At 47.4% G+C, this 24,923-nt stretch overlaps 1 protein-coding gene across 1 annotated transcript in view; it reads right to left on the bottom strand.

The window, feature by feature from the left end:
• The window catches only part of MYO18B (myosin XVIIIB), a 219,806-nt gene that overhangs the window by 8,093 nt on the left and 186,790 nt on the right, over positions 1–24,923 (bottom strand). The window contains exons 40-42 of the mRNA XM_090257928.1: positions 19,828–19,958; positions 11,455–11,493; positions 10,041–10,178 (exon numbers count right to left, since the gene is read on the bottom strand). Coding sequence (XP_090114054.1) covers positions 10,041–10,178; positions 11,455–11,493; positions 19,828–19,958 — 308 coding nt within the window. The remainder of the gene's footprint in view (positions 1–10,040; positions 10,179–11,454; positions 11,494–19,827; positions 19,959–24,923) is intronic.

Here is a 24,923-nt window from a genome sequence, read left to right as displayed (position 1 = left end):
ATTGGTGGCTTAAACTGATGCTTATTGGGTCAACCAGGCTATAAACATCCAGATATATGGGAATTTCTACTCTTCCTAACCCGTAAGACTAAGAAAACAAGCTTCAGAAGCACACAAGTCTGGGTTCATATCCTGGCTCTGTCCCTTCCTAGGGAACCTGGACTCATGCAGCTGTAAGTGTGGGCAGGCTAAGGCCTATCCCACAGGGTTTTGCGAGGAGGTAGAAACAGCGTGTGTGATAGGTATAGTCAGTCAGCAGGGTGTCTGGCTGACACCAGCGCTTTGCAGGAGGCAAGGCTGGTGTGGTTACGCTTGCATATAGTACTTACTCATTTTAAAACATCACTCCTGAGACACACAGGGTGGGGCAAAAGTAGGTTTACAGTTGCAAGTACATGAGTTTATTCTTCCATTATTATTTATTAATTATTGCATTATTTTCCATACGAGCAACTGTAAATCTACTTTTGCCCCACCCTGTGTTTATTTAAAAATCTTAATGCTTGTTTGAGGGTTTTTCTTTAACGACCCCTTTCAACAGGCCTAGGGAGGGCCCTGGAATGAGGGCAGATGTTCAAGAATAAGCGATTCTTACACGTTATCCTGCTCTGAGCAGAACAGGAAAAGGGTGTGGATATTGAAGTAGTTGGTTCCCAATGAGCCAGCCGCTGAGACACGTGTCTCCTGCCTGGACTGCACCCCTTCCCCTGCCAGGCTGTCCTGTGAGTGTGTCGCCATGTTCTAGTGCCTGTGCCTATCACAGTGGTAGGTGCCCCATGAACATTGACTAAAGAATGAAAAATGCACCTATGTGTGCACATGTTTCATGTATGTCATCTCATGGGGTAAGACTCACCACGCCATCTTGCGGATGACGAAATGAGGCTCTCTGCTGAGATACTATTTGCTCAAGGTCCCACTGCTAAGTGGCCGGGCCTGGCTTTGAACCGTGGTTGGCCAGGTCTGAAGCTTATGCTTTGTCCTTCCCTGACATCACACTCCCTCCAGGTAGAAAGCTGAGTAGAAACCTCAACCAGCTGAACTCGCATCCACGCATGTACTTCTCCCCAAACCCACTGAAACATAATGAACAAAAAGAGTGAGGTCCAAGTCAAGAAGATGTTGAATTCACTGGCATTAGACCTAATCACACTGCAAAACAAAACAAAACAAAACAAAAAAAACCCCATGATTTCCAGGTGTGAGTCTGGGCAGACCCAGGGCTCACTGGAGTTACAGGAAACTCGAGGAAAGTTTTAATGACCCCATGAATCATCCCAAAGACACTCTGTCGCCCCCATTCTTCATCCACACCCTGAAATTAAAGAGGAAATTAAAAATGTATTGATGTTCTTTCCTACTGGCGACGCCTAGGATGGAAAACCAGATGTCCTCTCAAGATGGCCTGACGGTTTTGTAACCGAGTCCAACATAACAACCAATAGTCTGTAATTAAATGTGACAAGGCACCCCACACTGTGCGTGATGTGTAGAGAACCCAAGACATCTATTAAGCCCCTAGAGCGGGCAGATAAATTCTGCATAGTAACAGCAGCCATTCACGGCGCCTTTAGGCTTTGCAGATATTGCTCAACTTTGTCTTCCCCACAGCCCTCCAGAAGCATGGTGTGGAAATCTTCCCATTTCACAGAGGAGGCTCAGAAAGGTAAGTAATTGGTCACGTGAGAAACGGGAACTCTACCAAAAAAAGAAAAATCTATTTCAATGGGGCTAGGGCAAGGCCACAGGAGCATTCTAGCTTAAAAGAGACTAAAAGATAGATGTAGGATGTTAATAATAGAGAGACTGTGTGGAGGGAGACATGGGGTACACAGATGCTTTCTGTACTTGCCGCTCACTTTTTCTATGTCTAAAACTTTTCCAGAACATAAATTATTTTTTAAACAAAAGAAGAGACCAAAGAAACAAAACAGCCAAATGCAATGTGTATTCTTCAGAGGATTCTTCTTTTTAAAATGTACAATGATACAATTTTAGGACAAATGGGGTAATATGAGTGTTGGGATCTTGGACACTATTATGGATTTGTTCGTTTTCTTAGTACGATAGTTAAGAAAGTCCTCCTTAGGGGAAAGAGAACTGCCATGATGTTTTCATGTTGTTCAGGATAAAAAAATGTGTTTAGATATATAAAGGAATAGACAAGGAGGTAAAGACAGAAATGAAGCAAATATGTGAAGTCGTTAGTCATTGTCACATTAAGGTGGAGGCTAACACAGTTGATGGTGCCCAGACACCCTCCTCGTTAAAAAGAGATAAATAGAGAAGAAGAAAGAAAGGAGGGAGAGAGGGAAACAGGAAGCAAGTGGCATGTTACAGGTGATTCTGAGAAACCATTGCTCTGCATATTGCTTAAAAAGCACACACTTTTACTCATCCACCTGTGGCCTCCTCCAGAAAGCCTTCACTCGCCTCCCAGGACCGGAAGGGCTCTCCTCCGGCCACAGCCCCCGAGCTTCCCCGTTGCCCTGCACTAGAACTGTTTGTTTACTTTTCTCCAGCTCCCAACGAGGCTCTCAGTTCCACGTGAGACTGTATTTTTCTTTCATGAACCTCCAGCATCTAGACGAATGCATCCCGGAAAATTCATGGAATGCAAAGAATAAAGGGATGGAGTGATGGAAAAGAGAGGGATTGTGGAAACGCAGAAAGGATGCACACAAGGCTCCCTCCGCCTGCCTCTTCTGGCTGGTTAACTCAGACCCTAAAGTCCTTCTCTTTAGCCAGCCAACGCTTCTTCTCTGGGCCTAAAGTAGGTTCAAAACCAACCTCCAAGGACACAACCCAGAGTGAACTCCTCCTAAGTGCAAACTCAAACCGAGAGCCTGGTTTTATTTCTACAGAGTTTTAGAAACTCCTGGAATATCAGAATTGAGATGGAGCTGGAACCTTACCTAGGGTTAACCCCTCATTCTGCGCCTGGAAAAAAAGACGTGAAGGGAGCTTCCCAGATCCCACTGCGGTGAGAGAGTAAAAGCCCCGGCGCCAAAACGTCAGCCTTTTACCTTCTGATATCATTCCCATAATGTTTTGAAAGAACAAACTAGGCATGTAAAGTCATTAAAATCTCTAATTGGATTGGAGGTCTGACTTGGGCTCACCATACTTTAAATGCATTTTCAACAGATTCTTACATTTTCCACACACAGACATTGCCTTGCTGAATGTGTTGTAATAACTATAGCCACATAAAATCTCAGACTTATTTGTAAAAGCGCCCAGTTCCTCAAGAAAGCGCAGTTTTAAATAAAAGGAAATCATCCATCCATCCAATCATCCATCCAGAATCACTTATTGAGTGCCATGATGCCAGATACTGTCAATATAGAGATGAATAACCCTCGTAGTGAAGGAGCTTAAACTCAAGGGCAGGGAGTAGATTCGCCAAGTTATGACTGAAAGGAAAGACAAGCGAATGTTCATGTCCTCCTGGGCATAGAAACGAAGGCAGAAATGTCTACTCAGCAAAGGGAGTAAAAATGCCTAGGTTAGCCTTCAGCTTTCAGATATAGCAGACTAGCTGTGTCAGAGAAAATCCTCACTTAGAAAAACCAGAAAAGCTAAATTTACATTTAAAGGCATTGGAGAGTCATCAAAGCAGACAGGACTTAAAGGGCCACGTTCTGGAAAAGGGAAGGACATGAGGTGAGCCCAGCATCACGGAACACTTTCCCCTGGAGTCATCTGCTGATCTTGAGGAAGAAGAGCTAATCCAGGGAATACATACTTCCAGATGTCAATATTTACTATTTAAAGCTATATTAATTAAGGACACATTAAATCAGCTCAAAAATGGACAAGTAATAAAATGGAAATATTATTTATTTTAAAATACATATGCTTAACCAATTGGATATCCACATGGCAATGAATCTTATCCCCTACCTCACACCATAAATAAATATCATTTCCTAATGAACTGTATATCTATCTATAAAAGTTAAATCAACACAACTTTGGCAAGAAAACATAGAGGATAATTTCATGATTTGGGACTAGGCAAATAATTCTGCAACATTATATTAAAAGTGCTAACCACAGAGGAAACAAATTCTAAATCTGTTTACATAAAAATGAAAAACTTCTGTTCGTCAAAATGAACCATTAGGAGAGCGAAAAAGGCAAGCCACTGAATGGGAGTAGATTCGCATACTCAAGAAAGGACTTGTGTCTAGAATACATTAAGCACTTTTACAAATCAATAAAAAGACAACCCAACAGAAAAAAAATGAGCAAACGACTTCATCAAACATTTCACTAAAGAGTATATCCAAATGAATGTATAAGTGCATAGAAAGGTTTATTTATCAGAAACATGCAAATTAAAGCCAAAATCAGCTCAGGAAAGAACAACCCCTGATATCCACTGAAGAGTTAAACTTTTTTACAATTACAATCCAAGTGCTGACAAGGATGCAGAGCATCTGGAACTCATTCATTGCTGGTGGCAGTGGGAACGGGCACAACCATTTTGACGATATTTACTGAAGTAGAATACAGTGGTCCCTCTCTATCGCGCAGCTCACTTATCGCGGCCTCACCGTATCGCGGGATTTTTTAAAATATTATACTTAATTATTTATCGCGGGTTTTTTGCTATATAGCGGGATTTTGCGGTACTGTATACGTATGTTGTTAACCCTGGCTGGTTTGGCTCAGTGGATTGAGCGTCGGCCTGCGAGCTAAGTGTCGCTGGTTCGATCTTCCAGTCAGGGCACATCAGAGAAGGAAAACTCTGACTCCAAAAAACCTCTGCTGCCTTGCGGCATACCTCTTCAGGGGAAAGGCTAAGGGAGTAAACCCCGACAGAAAATCCGGAGCCGGAGTCCCTAAGGCGGTTTGACGTTGTAGTCAACACCGGCAACTCCTGCGGCGCACCTGAAGCCAAGCTGTATTGACTCCGTCTTTCCCTTGGACCCTTCAGCTGTGAAGAGAGGGGGGGTCTGCTGCATGGGCAACAGCAGACCCTCCATATTACCCTGCCCAGGCTCTGTAGCTTCAGCGTCATCGCAAGATGTCGATTCAACACGGGAGGAGACAGATACCGTGTCACTCCCGAGTCGGACTGCACAGCCATTCTCGGCGGTGCAGATAGACTCTTAAGAAGCTACACCATCGTCTCTCGAGACGGACGGCTGCCGATATATATTTCAATAACAAGCTCAGTGAGAGAACCACAGATTCTAAAACAATGTTTTGAACCATCAATGATTAATCCAAAGGGCTTTACATGAACTTACAAACTTGCAGTTAACGTAGGCGAGCCTCAAAATTCCCGAGGGGTCCACAGACTTACCACCCAAGAGCTCGAGTCCTAGACAAGACACAGCCCTGTACCCCATGGAAACGCATGCAAGAGGGATGTTGGTTGGAGGATGAATCTTGGACAGAGACTGACTGGTTTTACTTGCTCAGGCCTTGGGTCCAACCATTGATGTGTTTGCATTGAACATTTCCACACATTCATTTTTAACATTTTTTCCACTAAGCTTCCGAATACTGAGAAAACTGTAAAGAACCCTTTTGTCCTAAGAAGACATAAAATGATATTCACGAGAGGCCCTTTCATTAAGTGCATTCGGAGTGAATGAAAATGAGCCTGAGCTCTGGTTCTATGAAGGCAGAGACCAGTAAATAAATGTACTATTGAAATAAGATTAGCATGGATGCTTAGCCTACTTTGAGAACAAGCTATTTTTAATGCAAGTACCATCCATGCATATTCACATAATTAATGAACTAATTACAAAGAAGTCATATCTAATAATTTAAGCAGGCTTCACGTGACCCATCCTTGGCTTCCACTTCTGCAGAAGTAATTGCCTTTCCTTGAAAGTAATACAACTTTATTTTTAAAACAATACCCTATAATTTAGACCTTGTTATTAATTTAAGCCAGCCTTATCCAAATAAAAGTCAACAGGGAGGCAAAAAGAGGGAGGGGTGGTGTCTAAATCAATTACTTTTAAACTAAGAACCGCAAGCCAAGAGTAGGGGGGGCTGTGAATGTTTACAGAAAGCAATTTTTCCCCAGAAAAAGAAAACGTGGTAATGCCATTTTTTAGGCAAAGGAAAAGCAGTTGTGTTACATCGGCACCAAAGCAAATGATACATACAACAGTAATTAGCGAAGATTACACAGTAATTAAAATCACGATGATTATGTGAGTGAGAATAATTTATACAATAATCTCCACGCTCGCACAGCAATATGGTACACGTCCAACCGCAACAGTGGAGAGCCACGCTTGGTAATAAATTCAAGTCGCAGCATCACCAATCTATGCAGTGATAGATCTCAGTTGTTGAAATTTAGGGATGAATGTGGTCCCTGACCAGGATACAAACAATTTTATTTGGACTTCACAAGGCTACAAAGGTGTGTTTCTATTGGGCATGAAGGCAGGGGTCCACAGGGACACGGGGCTTGGACCCTCTTTGGGAAGCTGATGTGTTATGAGGACAAGAAGGAAGTGGAGAGAGGCCCGTTCCCACTCTCTAGAAGGGCAATGGCCCTGGAGGGCAGGAAGGAGAGGCAGGGACTCAGCAGGGGCCCAGGCGAGATGCCAGCCCCTGCATAGCCCTGACACCACCTGTAGGCAAATGTTAAGAGACACTCACGAGCCAAGTGTGGCTGCCACCACCAAACCCATAAACTCCCACTCTGGGGGCCACTGGATAATAAGTATCTCTGTCTCCAAAAGCTCTTGCATTTATCAGCAGCAGCTGCACAATTCTGGGGCAACAAATCACAAAATCTTGAGCTGTATTTCTCTGGAGTTGATGTCCCCTTATAAATAATACGGAGAATGCCTTTTTTTTTTTTTTTTTGGCAGAAGACTGCTTTCTCCCTCTCTTGGTTTTAGAGTGACCTTTCTCAGTCAAATTGGAAATGTTTAAGAGACTTGTTTATTGAACTCTGTGATGTGCCCGATAATATGGGATGAGATACAGAAGTTTCATTGTCTACTACTGCACAGAAGGGACACTGGGGTGACCTGCTAGTATCTGGTCAAGTTTAAAATGCAAATGCCCTTTGACCCAGAGAACCACTGACCCATGTGCATAATGATGTGTGTGTTTTGAAGCCTTATGGGTTAATAGCAAGTACCCGGAGGCAACTAAAGGTGAAACAAGAAGGCTATAGTTGAAAAACAATGGCATAACTTTAAGATATTTTATAGAAATTCAAAATAATGTGATAGGCTTAGGTGTAGTGATAAGAAAAGGTTGCCAGAGTCTATGGTCGAGGGAAAGAAGTACAAGGTAAGAATTTATGTATAGCATAAATATACGTAATATTGCATCCTATCACTTACGTTTTTAAAAAGCCTATGAATACACTATTATTTACTACAAGAACATATATATTTATAAACATATAGAGAAAGGTATGGAAGGATACATGCCAAACTGAAGGTGATTAATACCGCTGAAAAGGGAGCTGAAATTGGAGTGCTTGCCAAGGGAATTTTTACCTTCTCAGTTATATTTTAAGTTCTTGAAAGGGGGATGTAGCCACGGATTACTTGTGAATCTATGAATAGAAAGAGCTGGAAGTCAAGGCATCTGAACTCTAGGTCAATCCTTACTATAAACTTGGCTAAGATATTTCCTTCTGCAGACCTCAGTTTTCTCTATCTGTGTAATGAGCAACTCAGAAGTTCTAGAATCTTTACATTGTAAACTTAAGTCCAATGACAGGGCTCAAAAATTTCAGGGCTTAACACCATCGGATCTGGCACTCAGCAGGGACTCAATAATATCTTTTGGATGAATGTTGGATGTTGAATAACTCTTATGCAGTTTTAATATTAATAACAAGCCAGCTCTTTGCCAACAAATTTTGCCTGATGAGTGATCCACCCCCTGGGTAAACGTGAGCGAGCCATGCAGTGTGGCAAATACAAATACTGGTTTTGGAGGAACTGAAACCTGGGTTCAAATCCTGACTCTTCCACTTACCTGCTGTGGAACACTGAGCAAATCACCAACCCTCTCTGAGTCACATCAAGGCTGGAGCAGAAATATTAAGCGTAGTTGCTGAGCTATAACCAAGTATGGTTATTATTTCTGCTTCAGCCTTGATCTTACACTCAGTCTCTCAGCGAGCATTTATCGAACACCAACTGTGTGTCAGCCCTAGGGACAGTGACATAAAGAAAGCAGACAAGGAGCTTGCAGTCCTCCCCTGCATCACTGTCCTTGGTGCAGGCACCTCTGCTCTTAACTGAGCTGGACACCGAGGACTTGGAAGGGGAGGACAGAGAACAGAGGAAGAGGCTCTGGAGAGGGCTGCCTGGGAAGGCTCAGGACTGCCTCTGCCTGAGGAGTGGCCATGGGAGCTGGGTCTCAGATGCCTGTTCTGTAACATGGGGCTAATGATGTCTGCCTTGAGGTCCTCTGGCATCAAGTAAGTCCTGACACTAACAAAGCAGCTCATTTCCTCGAGCTCTTTCCAGACACCAGGCTCAGCATGAAGCCCGGCTTCCAAACCATCTCATTAACCTTGACAACAACCTGGATTTACTCATGAGGAAACACAAACAGAGAAGTTAAGCAACCTGCCCCAAATCTCACAGCTGCGGAGGAATAAATACAGGGTTGGAATCCAGACTCTCTGACTTCAGACCACGTACCAAAACCACAGCCACCTCCCATCTCCCAGACTGCCAAACCCTTGACAGAGTGTAAGCCAAGGGCTGAGGCTCCTTATCGTGCCGCCTAATACAGTTATAATGATGAAACTCGGAGATTATGTTAATGAACATTCACACTGTGCTCTGGCCACCTCCCGTTCTGCTTCTGTTGCCTTAACACTGGCTGACAGGGAAACACAAAAGTATTGAGTTATCGGGAGAGAAAAGGTCCTCATCATCTGGGGTTAACAGAGGACATGGCTCCTTCTCTGTACAGGCCTTTGTTATTAATTAAGTGCAGTAATCAGATCGTCTTGTTTTCATTAACTCCCCAGATGCACCCCATTCTTGGAGGCTCTCTTTAATCATTTCAACATCAACTCTTTCTGCCTAAGATGGTCTGCAGCCCTGAGCCCACCAGCCATTCACCGAACATCCCCAAAGGCTAGCGTACACTTCCACCCTTCTTTTTGTAGAGACAACTCCCTGCTTCAGAGAGCACACATTTCAAGTCGGCAAGGGGTTGTCTGGGCTTGCTCCATTTCTCTGTGATTTTCCTGTCTTACCACATTGATTCTGCTGGTATCACAGAGCAGTAGGCATTTCATCTTAATTACGCATCTGCTTAATCTATACTTTCTGATTTATGGTCATTAGCCCCCAATTACAAGAGGGCCACCCTTGAAAAGGAAACGCAAATGAGCTGAGAGGAACGGGACTGAAAAGCAAGAGGGAAGATGGACAGAAGTCCTACAGCTAAGGGTGAATCCCAAGGCTCCTTTGTTGGAACAACCTATTGTGGGCAACCCCATAGATCTGTGCGGGTCCCATCTCAGGCTATGAAGTAATTCATCTCCCTCTGTGGCAGGGAAAATACAAAAGCCTGATATGCAAGCAAAACTAAAATCTCCTAAGGAGAAATCATCCAAACTGTCTTTATCCTGACTCACCATTTAAAAAAAAAATTAGCTGAATATGTTGATAAATATTTTTAAATCTAGAACTATCTACACATGGAAAACAAGAAGAACTTGCTTTAGATAGAAGGCAACTATAATAAATGCATAGCTATTTAAAAACATGTTCACTCATGCTATTCCAAATCATTGGAAAAGCATGCCTTGTGGAGAACTGCATTAAGTTCTCATCATTTCAACTGTTGGGGCAGTGAACACAATTGTTTCCTGTTCTTCAGATGAGGAAGTGAGGCTCAGAAGGTAACTGACCTGCCTAGGAAGTGGCAGGGTCGTATCTCAAACTGTCTGGACGCTCATTGTCCTCACGTAGTCCAGAGGAAATGGGTGGCCTGCACAACAACCTGCATAGTCTGAGAGTCTTTGAGACATTGGCCATCCAGAGGCAACAAGGAGATACTCTTACCTGGGGCTGAGAATGGGGCTGCTGATGGCTGACTGTCGGGAGGGGCTCCTCATGGTGTCTGTGGCCAGCGACAGAGTACAACTCAACCAGGACTGCAGACTTCCCTCTGGCTGGGAGCTGAGGAGGGAGATGTTATCTCTAGAAGCAAATGCAGGATACTGTTACCACGATGACAACCACAATAACAGCAATAACTAGACAGTTACCCCTTAATGAAAGCTAGGCATTGTGCTAAGTGCTGTACATGCAAATCTTCAATCATTTCTTACAACCCCAACCCTGAGGGGTGGTAGCTGGTGATGTCTCCTTTATACAGATGATAGAATGAGATTTGCAAAGGCCAGCTTGAGTATTGGCCAAGGTCACCACCAGCCAGTTAATGATGAAGTTGGGATGCAAACCCTGGTCCTTCTGGTTCCAATGCCCATGCCAGTGATCACTGCCCTTCCTTGGGAAGATAAACACTCTAATATGGATGTTGAGGCATCCCTGGTTTTAAAGTAAATTGGGCATTGCATTTTATACCAAATGATATGTTCATGGAGTATGTTAAGCATGAAGGTCTTAACTCTCTGACTGTCTTTGCCAGAATCTCTGTGGACACAGCCCTTACTTTTCTGCTCCCCTAATTCTGAAAGCAGCATAGGGTCAGCTCTGCGTGGGCCTCAATTACTATTTTGTTTCTGGTTGATCTGCTCACTATATATATCTGATAAATATAAATGTATTTATTTACAGAATACTCTATGCCACGCACCATGGGAAGAAGCTACAAACATGAACCCAACATTGACCTTGTCATCGAGAACCCATCCTAGCAGAGTAACATCCATATAAACAATCAGGGAATAAAAGGGAAAATTAACAATGCCATAGAGTGGGACAGAAGGTAGCTTCTAAGGACAATAAAGAGGAGCCCTGATTTGCTTCTTGGAGGCACAGGGAAGGCATCAAACAGTGGCAGCTGAGCTACATCTCATCTGAAGGTTAGGGCCTGGAGAAAGGACTTTTAGGTCAAAGGAACAGTGTACGCATAGGTACGGAGGTCATAAAAAGGCATAGTATGGATATATGGAAAGTAGGAGTCCCAGGTAGAGAAGGATGTAAGGGTCAGAAGGCGCAGGGCTCAAATTTCAATGTGAAAAGTCTACTCTGAGGTAATGGGGAGCTGTTGAAGGTGCTTGAGGAGGACAGTGACATAATAAGTCCTGAGCATCTCTTTATCTAAAAATAGTTGGACAGGTCAATGTCCCCAGTGCCATATGCTATGACTATGGGGTCAAAGCTCTCATGGGCATTGCTGATAATTCCCAAAGAGGGCGTGGACGTGCCCGCTGCAGAATGGACACAGAATGGCAGGGGTTGCCTCCTGGCTTCCCTGTAAGTTGCTCAGTTTTCCTCGGGGTTAACTTACATCTCTTTTCTGCCGCCACCATCCACTGTTGTCTGGACACTAGAAGGAGGCACGAGAAAGAGTCTGTTACCCTTGTGCTGCCTGGGGCTTGGGAAGAGCACTGTCTCTGATGTTAGACAAGCTTGGGTTTGAGTCCCTCTTCCAGCCTCTGCCATCGTGCGACCTTAGGCAAGTCATTTGCCTTCTCTGAGCCTCCAGAGTTGTGGGGCAGATGAAATGAGATAACCCTCAGAAAGATCATGGTTCTTGGCAAATAGATAGTGCTGCTTAAAAGGTAGTAACCATTACCACTCCTCTAAGTACAACCAGTACCACTGTTATTGATAGTATCATTATTGTCAACAAGCAAGGCATTGGTTCTTTGAGAGTGCTAGCAAATCAGACAAGAGGGAAGGTGATGTGGCAATGGAAAAATGGTCTGAGGTGCAACATGCCTGGCTTTGAAGATGGAAGTGGCTATAAGCCAAGGAAAGTTGGAATCCTCTAGAAGCTGTAAAAGGCAAGGGAGTCTCCAGAAGTGACTTGAGTCTTTTCTAAAGCTCTGCTGGACCCAGGCTGCAGAAAATACCCAACTGAGAGATGAGGCAACTGAGTCCCAGTGGCCTTGTTGTGTGGCCTTGGCCTGCTCCCTTCCCTGCTCCGATCTCAGTGTCTCCACTTGTGAAATGAGGAACTTGGACCAATGGGCTGAGGCTTGTCCGGCTTAAAGGCTTGGAAATTATATGCAAGTGCTAGGACGCCCTTGGGCCCCAGAGAGCAGGCGTCCTGGGCCTCCTGCAAAAATCTGTTATGAGGAGTATAGCAAGAACTTCCATCTCCCCCACTGCACCGCACCAGCTTGAATTTTGGTGCCACGTCTCAGGGCTCACAGTATTACATCTAAAGTCCATGCATGGACACCCCCTTCCCTCGACTGACCAGTTCACAGACCCCAGGTTAAGGACTCTGGTTCCAGCTGAGCTAAGAATGTGGTGGGCGAGGCCCCTTGAAAGCAGAGGGGTTTGAGTAAGTAGGGCTACATCTCTGAAATGCTCAGAGAAAAAAGAAAAGCACTGAAGGTCCTGTGGCCGAGCCATCGAGATCAACAGTGTGGCACTCCTCTTAGAGACAGAGAGGGCAAGTTGCACATGGAACAAGGTTCCTTGTGCCCTCAAGCAGGGAGGACTGGCCTGCACTGTCTGCAGTAGGGGTGGTACTGGAGCCATGATGATGGCGCGGGGGCTTCAGGCCCCTTCCCCGGCTCAGAATTCCATGATTATGGAATAAAAGACGCTGTGCCCACAGGTCCTGCTGCCTGGGCACCCTGATGTCTCCATAATCCTAGGGCAACTCGTTTTGAACTCTGCAGGAAGCTCTCTCTCTCTCTGCTGGACAGCCAGGCACTTACTTCCTCACATATGTCATTAGGCTGAACAATAATCTTTAATTGAACCCAGCCCAGGAAAGTCTTTATAGCACAATAGGACTAATGAAGGCACGTGCTCCTGGTAATTTGTGACCACTATTCGCCCCAGCCGACTCCATGAGTATGAGCCCTATGGTGGCGGGGCAGGGGGGTCCCAGTGTTTAAATTCACTCCTTTCTGCAAGGGCTCCTTCCCTACAGGCTACAGACCCATAACCTCTCAATGTCCCGTTGTACAGATGTCTTCCCTTTACTTGTCCAAATTCACTCCACATTCTCCACCTGGCAATGTGCCCAGGGTGTGACCTGTACCTGTATGGGCCCCAGCAGGGGCTCCCTGCCCTGTGGAGTCAGCCAGTGGGGAACTCAGATGACAGTTTGGAGGGACAGAGGGAAGAGAGGGAGGATGGGGTATTCATTCTCTTGGATTTCTCCCTATATAACTTCTTCTGTCTGTCTGTCTGTCTCTCTCCCCTTCCCTCCCTTCTCTGGATTCCAGCAGAGGTTCTTGCTCCCAGGAGTGGTCAGCCCCAGGGAGCGGCACCATTCCTTCGGCATCATTTTCTCATTTTCTCAACACTGTGCCCATTACCTGGGTAAATAGTCCCTTTATTAAGCTTCCTCATTTGGCTCCTTTGGAGTTTGCCTTCTGGTTCCTGCCAGACTCTATTACAGCAGCTAATTTCAGTACTGGTTTCTGCCAGAACAGGAAGAACTGGGTTTTCCAGACCAATATTTTACATGACAAGTGAGTGGGCAGCAGGTTTGACACATCACGGCACCATTAAGATCTGTTCCATCCTTCATCACCATGGGGGGGGGGGGGGGATGGTGGAGCACCTAAAGAGGTGATCTTGTGAGAACATAAGATTATCAACAATCATCATTAGCCCAACCTGAGCCTGTGACTCTGAAAAGGAACCAGCCATGAAAGAAAGAAAAAGATACAGGTAGGGATGCTTATTGAAAATAACCCTAGATTTTTATAGTATCTGTGTGCGGGTTGCAGCTGCCTGTGAACCTGTGTCTCTGAATTGGCACAGAACCTCTGAGGTGGACGTCAAGGCCTGCCAGGCAGTCTATTTATCTGCCCAAGATGAACCACCACCCAGACCAAGCGTGGTGTCCAGCTGGGACCACAGATTGACTGCCATTTTGGATATCTCCACAAAACAGAGGATGTTTAAATGGAGGCTAGGTTAAGAAGGGTTTCTGGAAACCTCATCATCCACTTATGGTATGAGAACATGCTGGAAGCACTTAGCACCTTTATTCTGAAGTGGTCTGGACTGAAGGTTTAAGGGGAGGAGAAGGAGGAGGCTTTTCAGCAGAGGCAGCTGCTTTATTCTTCCTGATTCTGAGAAGCGTTGAAGCAGACTGGGAAGAATCACCACTGGGTGGGCTTTTTACGGGTCATGGATGATTGACTGTGGCCAGCGCTGGAGTTGGTGCACCGGGATCCAATGAGCCCTTGAGTTCTGGGAGATCTCACGAGGGCTCCCAAGGGGTCAGGGAGGGGGATGTAGGATGGGGCTCAGCCCCAAACCTTCCTCTCTCGTGACAATCAAAGAGGATGGCTGCAGTCCTTCCTAAGTTAGAATTTAGGAGTTTGCTTTGGTGTGAAAAAGAGGATTCTCCCTAAAGGAGGGAGCTTGAGACCTACCGAGCCTTTCACCATATGAAGAAAGAGTCTCTGGATCAGCTCCATGAGCACGGCCAAGCTTGCCTATTCCCTGCTATAACGCCGGATGTCTTAACACAGAAGGTGCTCTGTTAGGATGACAGTCATGATCATGATCATGATCATGATGGTGGTGGTAGTGGTGAAGGTGATGGTGGTGATGATGATTTGAATCTGCTGAGTGGGCAGGCTGAGGCCCAGGGAGACTGGGTGCCTGACCCTGGACCTTCATCTCCTGATGTGTATACTCAGTGGCTCTTTTTCTCACCTTGGTGCTTGTGGCTCTTAAAGAATACCTTGTGCCAGGCGTTTGTGGGCAGGGGACTGTGAACGAGCAAGACAATTAATTAAATGTCTTCTGTTATATTCCTTCAGGGTGAGTCTTTGCCAGCCAACTCCAGTCTGAATGTAAACATTGCCTGGGAAATAATACATGAATGTGTTGGGCCCACATCAGAATGACAGACATGAGTTCACCAGAATGACGGGCCAGTTACTTGGCAGAGAAAACAGACCTTGACAAGAGAAAGGGGGAAGAAGGGGTACGTTTGACAGAACAGCAGAGCTTGATCGTTAGACGTGTGGGTGATGGAGTCAGCCTGGAAGTCAAATCACAACCCTGTCACTTTCTGTGTGTGCTGGGGCCAGTTCCTTGACTTTTCTCTGCCCTGGTTTGTCACTGTAAACTTGACGTGGTAATGGTACCAACCTCAGAGAATGTTGCAGAGAGCAACAGAAGCCAAATGGGTAGGTTGCGTAGCCTAGCACCAAGTCCTCAGGAAAGAGGGCCTGTTATCAAAATTACCATTTATTTCCTGTAAGGCCAGAGTAGGCAAAGTAGTTGGAGCTCTCGCTGCCCGTGAACCCCACTAGCTGGGCATCCGGGCCTTGCAGGCTACAAAGGCGCTGAGCAAGCCAGCTGGGCTCTGCGGCATCATTTAAACACCAGCGTCCTCTGTTTAATTTGGAATGTGACAGCAGACATCAACCTAGTTAGAATAATGGAGGAATTCTTTAAGCTTTTCCTCAATTCTAGGGCATGCTAATTACTCAAGACGGGGAGAGCAAATTAGAAGGTAAGAGAATTGTAGGAAAAGAGATGTGGGCAGCCCCAAAGCCTGTCCCATTAAGTAGCAGGAAGCCCTGCAGTCTGGCCAGAGGCTGAGCCCACGAATAAATAAACCGACTCAGAAGTAGGCCCTCAATGGCAGCTGCCATCTTTGGATAGACCCAGCTATGTCTACCTGTCCCACTTCAGCCCAATGTCAGCCAAGTGAAAACGTATATGTTGGCAAAATAACAACTGAACTCAAAACAGCAATAGAGGACGCCTGCTAGAACATTATCCCAGACTGGGCCAGCTGGAATGGCTAGACTGCCAGCTGACCCAGGAGTCAGAGGTCATCCCTTGACCTCTCCACACTCCCCTCACCCCACCTCAAACCACTGGCCAAGGAGACAGAAGAGCCACCGCAGGCCCTGGGCCAGGATAGATGGGGCTGTCTGTCAGGGATGACGCATCCCTCCCTCCGTGACTAATGAGCATGCTCCAGGCCTGGGGTAACCGCTTAAAGCATTTCCCCATTAATCTCAGAAGGTGGCCGCCACCATGCATGTTACCGTGTGGCGCTCTGGGGCAGGACAGCACGCATTTAAATGCTGCCCCACCACCCACCTGGCTTTCTGAGCACGTAGCCGCGTTTCCAGCCGAGGAGGCCTATTACACTCGGATCTAATTCCCAACATGGGGAAATGTGACTTTTTATAATTTGAACAAGTCTCTCAAAGAACCTCACCTCCAGCTGAAGCGACACTCTCTCCCACTCTGTCTGCCCGGGGTGGGTTTGAATCCTAATTGAGAGCTCAGTTCGAGGAAGTGCTGCGGACCAATCCCTCTGGTGCCCCGGCTCCCGTGTCCAAACCTCTCAGCCCAGGTGACAAGACAATGGGGGGGGGGGGGGAAGCGCGGTGAGGGCTGCCTGGCTGGGAAGTGCATGGGTGGGCCCTGGGGCCGGAGCTGGCAGCTCTGCTCCAGACAGTGGCCCTGCGACCTAGCAATGCACGTACTTCTTTTCTACCATTGACCACTGTCTGAATGGCGCTGTGACCGGAGACCATGGCTTGTACACTATTAATTCTCTTAAGTGTGTTGAGACTTCTTGGCAGGCAATGTTCTTTCCAGTCCTCCCCCATCCCTATGCTATTACTGAAATCTATGCTCCTTGTGAATTTTAAATCCAGGTTACAGGGCCGTTAGCTAGGACCAAGGCCCGCTGAGAGTGAAGACATGCTTCTTAGAACCACGTGAGGTCGGGGCTGGCTCTCCGGGCTCGCAGCCCTGACCCAGAGGCCTGAGCTTGGTTTCATGATCTGCTCCCATTGTCTTCAAGTTCTGAATGAATTTTGAACAAGAAGGCCCGTGTTTTTATTTCACAGAGGACACACTAATTATGCTGTTGATCCTATCAGGGGTTCTGGGGCACATCAAGGAACTGGAGGATTCCATGGGTTCCTGTGAGTCACTTCAACAGGGGAAGAAAGGGGGAGAGAGGGAAGGAGAAAGTGGTGGAAGGCAGGGTGGAGAAGGAGGAGAGGAGGGGAGGCACGCTTCTCTCTCGGGTGCCTTCTCCGGGCATACAGAGAGGTGGGCCACCCGGGGCCTGTCCTGCTAAGTAGCAGTGGCCTTTACAGTCTGGCCAGAGCCTGGGCCCTCGAGTAAACAAACTAACTCAGAATTATGCCCTTAAGGGCAGCTGCAATCTTTGTTAGGCCCAGGTATTTCAACCTGTCTCGCCGCCGCCTAACTTTAGCCAATTTAAAAGGATCTACGTTGGAAAAGGTACGCTATAGACCACATAGCAACAGACGGCTCATTTGCAGAGCTTTCGCCTCTGTGATCTCAATGCCCAGGCGAGAACCTGAGCCTGGCTTCTTGTCACAATGTCTGCCCAGCCTGTCCCCGCACCCCCGAGCACGGTCCCTCTTTTCCCCTTTCCAATTTTGTCATTTTTATAACTTTTCTTGCTCATTCAAAAAGGAATCTCTTGTTATGCAAGTGAAAATGGTTCAGAAGTTTGGCTCGTTGGCCAAAAAAAACACCCCAAACCACTAGCATACACAGCCATCAATTCCCTTTATAATGAATGCAAAAAGCTCTAGCATTTCTATTAATAGAAAAACTAGTCCAAGCATAGAGTGCGTAATATCAGCAATAGGGGTTTGTAATTACAGACATTAGTTCTGTCATGACACTAATAAAACTGGAGGAGGGGGCGGCGGACGGGACACCCCTCCATGTAATCACAAGCTGGGAGCAGCTGCGACATCAGCATTTGCCATTTCACCAGCAATTTGGCAGCTGTACAAATTAGCAGGGAGAGGTGGAAATACCCAGAATGCGCGTGGAAGCCATTTTTGCAGAAACTGGAGGTTTTTTAGACAAAGCCCTCTCCTTAGAGGCAAGAACATGAGATTTGAGAGCTACTGGATCTCAGCTGCAACAATGCTGAGCACGAACACCCGCGTGGGAAAGTTGGAGGTTACATGCCTCTGAGCAGCTTATGGCCCTCCCAGGCCTGCATCAAGGGAAGAATGTGCTCCCACTCTTTAATCAGCCGTATACAGTACTTCACTTATGTGAGCAAAATCTCCTAAAGCGGGTGCTGGGATGGCTAGGGGGTATGTGTGTGCCTGTTCACTGCAGAAATTTTAGAAAATAGGAATAAGCTTGAAGAAAACAGAAATTTAGGTCACCCGTCATGGCTTCCCTCTTGGGATGAGAGTGTTGGCGTGTTCCCCTCCAGTCTTTTTTCTTGACTGGGTATGGTCAGCGCTAATGTGGACACTTGGTTCTCCCCACAGGCTAAAGCACAGAGGCCATCAACTCTTCCTATGTCCCTCACTGCCAGTCTTGTGCCCCCATCTCCCACAGGCCAGCTGTTGGCCCCTGCAGCCACCCGCTGGCCTCTGCGGCCACCCTGTTAAGAGGACTGTGACAGGCAAAGGTCCTCGATGGGAAACTGAGCAGCGCTGGGTTCTAACTCAGTGTATAATGCCAATTTGCTGTGTGACCTTGAACTTCTCTGAGGTCAGGATCCTCATGCGCAAAACAAAGAAGGCTGCACTCCATGGCTAATCCTTGATCGTTCTGCCTGCAGCATGAACCGTCCCCGACTCCTGAGAAGAAGACCAGGAGGCATTGGTGGCTGGTGCAGCCTGCACGGGTGTGCGCAGGGGTGTAGGGAGGGGACCACATCTGAAGTTTAAGCTAAGGCACCTTGTTCCTTATCAAAGCAATGCAAAGCAAATATCTCTCCCCGCTGCCCAGGCTTTGCTGCAGAGGCTGGGACGGGGGCAGAGATGCCGCAGTCAGACGGGCAGTGGTCATTTCCAGAGAAATACGATGCCAAGGCCACAAAGGCAGCCCTGGGGAACAGGGCACTTTAGACCACCTTCAGGAGCTGTGTGCCCCTCCAGGACACTTCAACATCTTTCCAGCTAAGCAGCCCACTCATGGCCCCTGGCAGCTTGAGACTTGAGTGAGGATGCTGAGGAGTGGCCTGTCTTCGGAGGAGGGAGGAAGCCCTGACATTGACTATGAGTGGTCTCACCAGTCACCAGCCATCTCATCTTGTACCCTCAAGTTATTTGTCGCCTTTGTAAGATTTCTTGTTCTGCTGATACATGGCTTACACTCTTTATTTTATTTTATTTTTTTATATGATAGATTTTTTAAATAATTTATTTATTCATTTGTTTGTTTTTTATTTTTTTATTTTTATTTTTATTATTTTTTTTTGTTTGTTTTTTTTTTGTTTTTTTTTTGGCTTACACTCTTATAGCACCTACACACCGCAGGCACCGTTCTAAGTGACGTTGGCCTATTAACCCGTTTAACCCTCTCATTGATAACCCTGTGAGGTGGGTCGTTGGCTGACTGTATAAAACATCCAGTCTGTAGATCAAAAGTGGTCAAATCTTGGCAATTTGATGTGGTTTGTCCAATAGTATCATGTCCACTTTGCAGACGAGGGAATTAGGCCCAGATTGGACATGTAACTTGCCCAAGGTCACACAGTGGAGTCCCTCTGCAGCCGCTCCCCTAGACTGCCTCACTCCCCAAAGACTAGGCAAGCAGGGCAAGATGGCATCCTGTCTGCTCACCAGAGCCGGCCAGATACCTCCCACCCCCGAACACGTCTGGGTCTTCTGGCCACTGAAGACCACAGTGCTCCCCAGAGTGCAGCCCACCTACTGCGCCCAGCCCCACCGCGCCCCTGGCGGGTTACCTCTCTGTGTCACTGTCGCTGGACGCCACCTCCTCCAAGGCGGCCTGCAGGTCAGCGATCCTCCGAATGGACGTCTCCAAGTCTGTCTGGAGGGTTTGTCTCATTGCTGCTAGCTCCTCCACGTACTTCTCCTGGAGACAGAGGCCACAGGTGCGCGTCAGCCTTGGACAAGAACCCCCGGCACCCACGGGTGCTCTGGGGAAGAGACGGCCCCCAGGCTCAGCCTAGCGAGCACCCATCAACATGGTGGGTACCCCATGACAGCCTCTCTCTATGGGTGGACTTATCAAACCCTTAGATGAATGCTCTGAATTTCACAGGGAAAATGGATGTATAAGGGCCTCAGGGGATGGCCCGTGGACAGTGCTTGCTCAACCACTCTGGGGGTCTAAACCCAGGCTGTCAGGCCCCAGAGCCATGTGGGACCTGCACCGCCACACTGCCTGGGGCAAAGTGAACACTCAGGACACCTTGGACAGATGAGTAAAGGCATGAACCGATTATCGTTTCCTGGCACTGCCATCGCGGGGGCTTCCGGAGGCGGAGCCTGTGCCCCAGGGATGGATCTGGAGTGGGAGGGTGCGGGAAGGGCAGAACAAGAATGGTTCCATTTCTGTCACCTCCACCCCACCGCCCAGCTTTCTGTCCTCTGCGGCAGCAAAGGCAAAGGTGGCAGGCCCAGCGGGGCTCACGCCCGAGCAGGCCCACACTGCCGGCAACTACAGAGAGTTTTCTGAGCCCAGTGCTATGCCCGGTGCTCCCCACCCCCGACCTCACTCACTCCTCACGAGCCTGGCAAAGGGCGCACTCTTACTGCTCCCATTTCACAGACAAGAAACTGAGGCCTAGAGTGGAGAAGGCTTCATGGCGCTGCTGGAACTGACTTGGTGCATCTGACTCTCTTCTTATTGCTCGTCCCTTCACTCTCTGGCACCATCCTAATCAGAGGTTGCTCAGATCCTGGAAAATCTTGGACTTCCACTTGCGACACATTCCACACCCCTATCCTTTAACTCAATGATTGTCAACTGAGGGTGAGAATGTCCCCCGGGGGACTTTGGGCAATGTGCAGAGGCATTCTGGGTTGTCACAACTTTGGGGGTGTTACTGGCATTGAGTGGGTAGAGGCCAGGAATGTTGTCCCACACCCTGCAGTGCACAGGACAGCCCACCCCCCACCCCCCCGAGAATGACCTGGCCCAAATGTCAACAGCGCCTGGTCTGAGAAACCCTGAGTTAAACCTGGAAACTTGTCTTCTGGAAATTAATTCTACCGGGAAGAAATGAAAAGGCAGAGCCAGGCTCTGTACCTGAGGGTGGCTTGGAGCAGTGAGGTCTGATAACATGGACAAGCTGAAGGCCGCCTCATCACCCAGATGTTAGGAACGTGAGGGAAACCACAGCGTGTCACTGTGATGCCATTAGCAGACATTAACATCAGAAATAGGGATTGTGGCAGCGTGGCATGCTTCCATGAAATAATGTTAAGCAAACAGTATAGAACAGGGAAATATCATAGCCCATATCTATGCAAATAACAAACACACCCTTGGAAGAACACTTGGAGAGCTGAGAGTATTTATTGGTGGAGGTGAAGAGGGTTTATGCATAAGATTTTTTCTTGTAAGCTGTTCCAATTATGTAAATTTATTGCCTGTTGTCTTAAGGAACACACACATCTATGTATGATGATCAGTGTGGAGAGGTGAAAATATAAGGATTTAGGGTCAGATCTGTGTGTAATTCCCAGCTCCTCATTTAACTGACTAGCAGTGTGTCCTTGTACAGTTCACAGTCCCTCTCTGAGCCTGGGATCATTTTCCTGTCCCTTGCAGATGAGGAAACCAAGGCCAGCAAAGTCAGTCGGGGCAGGTCGGAGCAGAGAAGGAATGTGAACCCTGCTCTGTCCATCCCCCAGCCTCTTGATCTTTCTGGGGCTACAGGTGCACGTCAGTGCAAGTCAGGGCTGCTCCCCATTCAAGTGACTCTCAGTTCTCCTGGGACATTGGCTTGTCTGTTTACCATGCTGTAAGTCTGGCTGTCTCAACAGAGCCAAGCTGAAACAAGGAACTGTGCTTATTAAGTGAAGCTGTGACGGGAGGACCGTGATTCTAAAGCAGAATGGGGGTGGCATGGAGAGGGGCAGGGGTGCTGTGGTAGGGGGTGGCAGTGCACAGTAGCTATGAAATCTCCACCCCGCGCTGACAAAGTCAGACACCTGGGGCAGGGCCCTGGACGGGAGGCCAGCGGACCCTCCCCGGACGTAGCATATATCCTGGAATGGCGAGGGAGGAGGGTGCTTGCCCCAGGACCCCAGCACATGGGCTCATAAAAGCATCTAGGAAAGTGTCTGGGGACGAAATTTCAGCAGCTACAGGAGCTCTCGAATGAGCTTGGCTCCTTCCCAGCAGGCCAGGATGACAAGGTCCCTGGGAAGTGGCCCCCGTCTCCCAGGAGACAGGGTACTGTGTCTTTATAAGACAGACATGCTATCCAAAGTCCACATGAGTATTCGTTTTAGAGGTGAGGAAACTGAGGGCCGGAGCAGCAAAAGAACCTGTTTGAGGACTCGCGGCCATGAGACCATAAAGCTGAGATGGGACTTGGATAAGTCTCAGCTTCTCGGGTGAGAAGTGTTTAGGCCACTCGTACTGAGTGATGAGAAAAGAGCCCAGACGTCCCCTCCGAGCTGTGCCTGGTGAATGATGTCTGGGTCAATGTCATGTGGAGGGAGCCATGAGGGCCTACAGTCTCAGCTCTAAAGGGCTTCCTGGTGGACGAAGGATAGGGCCAGTGCAGTGCTGTCTCAGGGACGGGTGGCCCTGGGCTGGACTAAACAGGTGGGCAGAGGACAGGGACCTGTGATGGGTCAAACCCAAAATATCATGGAAGCGAAAGTAGTCTCTGGAGCCAGGATGCCCAGCTTCGAATCCCACTTCTACTGCTCACTGGCTGTGTGACCTGCAGCAGGTGCCTCAACTTCTCTGACCCCCATGGATAAAAGCAGGAAGTAGTAGCCCCCTTCACGCTTGGCAGAGAAGAAAGGCTTGACCAACAGGGGCATTATTATCATTTAATTATCAGAGGAGAATGTGGAGCAATTGGGCGGGTGTCCCCACGTCACTGAGGAGCTTTGCCAATGTCACTCAGCCAATAAAAAAGGCTGGAATGCGGGACTCTGGTTGCAAGGCTTTTTCAATATCCTGAGGAGGAGAGTCAAGGGTGGAAAGCAAGAGCAGCATAGAGGATGTGTTAGCTAGACAGAAAAGGGAGCATTGAGAGCAAGGAAACCATCCACAGATGAGGATACATGGACCGAGGGTGGGGTTCAGGGGACCTCGCGCTCCACCATGCCCCCTTGCCCTCTGAGTCCCATTCTCTGTCTGCCAGGGGACTCGCACCAGGCTCAGGGGGAACACCCCAAGGAGACGGATTTGGGAAACTCAGAGTCTGTGTAATCAGTAATCAGCAAACCTTTCCTGCTTCAACTCGAAAACCAAATAGAGTCCGCTGATTACAGAGACCACATCAGTAGTCAATATGGATGCAGTATTCCAGTGTCCGTGGGGCAGACAGAACAAGGCCCCATCCACAGACCACTCAGTAGACACGGAGGGGTACATAGGAGAAGGGAACACAGGGAGGCACCCCCTGCAGGCCTGGAGTCTGGCTTCTTCCACCTGCCATGACATCTGACTAACAAAGCTCAGGACTGGGTCACGAGAGCTGCGTGCAAACACGGTTGTGTCTCAAGCCAGGTGTGAGCTCGGTCTTTTCCGTCATTCTCTCTCCTTGGACACCTGTAACACTGAGAAGTGTGTCCATGTTCTGGGGGGATGGCAGTGGGTAGGGGAGCATTAGGATATGACTATTTAGGTAGTAAAATGTACGAGGTCTGTCTGGAAAAAATCCAGCCGTTGTTAATGTAACAAGAATGGCTTGCGTGACATCAATGTAACCTGGCAGCCAAGGAGAATGGACTGGAATGCACATACATGAACAATGACAAGTTCACTGTACTAGTCAGAGGGGTGGTAGATGCCATTGAGTGAGCATGTGTACTGTGTGGCTGTCACATTCAAAATGACTGAGTGAGTAGGGCAATGCATCTGTATCCAATTTTGCTTTAAGCTTGAACATTCCTTCAAGGAAACTCTTGGATGACTCAGAAGGCTGTAGCTATGGGCAACTGGTGATTGGCAGCTTCATTACAACACACCCACTCATACAGTTTTTTGACGAAATATAAATCACCCAGGTGACTCAGCCCCCCTATAGCCCAGATTTGGCGCCCTGTGACTTCTGACTTTTTCAAAACTAAAATCACCTTTGAAAGGGAAGAGATTTCAGACCATTGATGAGACTCAGGAAAATACGATGGGGCAGCTGATGGCGACTGGGAGAACTGTGTGAGGTCCCAAGGTGCCTACTTTGAAGGGGACTGAGACATCATTGTCCTGTGTACAATGTTTCTTGTATCTTTTTCAATAAATGTCTCTATTTTTCATATTACATGGCTGGATACCTTCTGGACAGACCTGGGATATAGTAGAAGTATAATAAATATACCATATGCCCATATTAATCTATAGCTATAATATAGTGATATATATATATATATACTGCTATAGAAACACAACATACTAATACATATTATATATTCATTATATATATTCATATACAGATGCTCTTCAACATTAGATAGGGTTACACCCTGATAAACCCGTCATAAGTTGAAAATATTGTAAGTCGGAATGCATTTATGTAACACACCTAACCTGCTGGGCAGCACAACTTAGCCTAGCCCACCTTAAATGCTCCCACGACACTTACATTGCCAGTAACCCCATCATAAAACAAGGTGCAGGTGTAATTGCCTTCCTCTTCTCACCAGAAGCAGGAGGCACGGGTGGGCTCTTTGTAGGCATGATGGGATGCAAAACACAAAGCATGATACCCCCAAAACACCAGCAACACATACACCGTAGAGTGTCATTGTTCACCCCTGTGATCACATGGCTGACCAGGAGTTGCAGCTGCCCAGCATCACAAGAGTATTGTACTGCCTGTTGCCTGTTGCTAGTCCAGAAAAAGAT

This window comes from Furipterus horrens, unplaced genomic scaffold (genome assembly GCF_987537825.1).
Source record: "Furipterus horrens unplaced genomic scaffold, mFurHor1.1.pri manual_scaffold_11, whole genome shotgun sequence".
Lineage (NCBI taxonomy): Eukaryota > Metazoa > Chordata > Mammalia > Chiroptera > Furipteridae > Furipterus > Furipterus horrens.
This window is presented reverse-complemented; position numbering and strand designations above follow the sequence as displayed.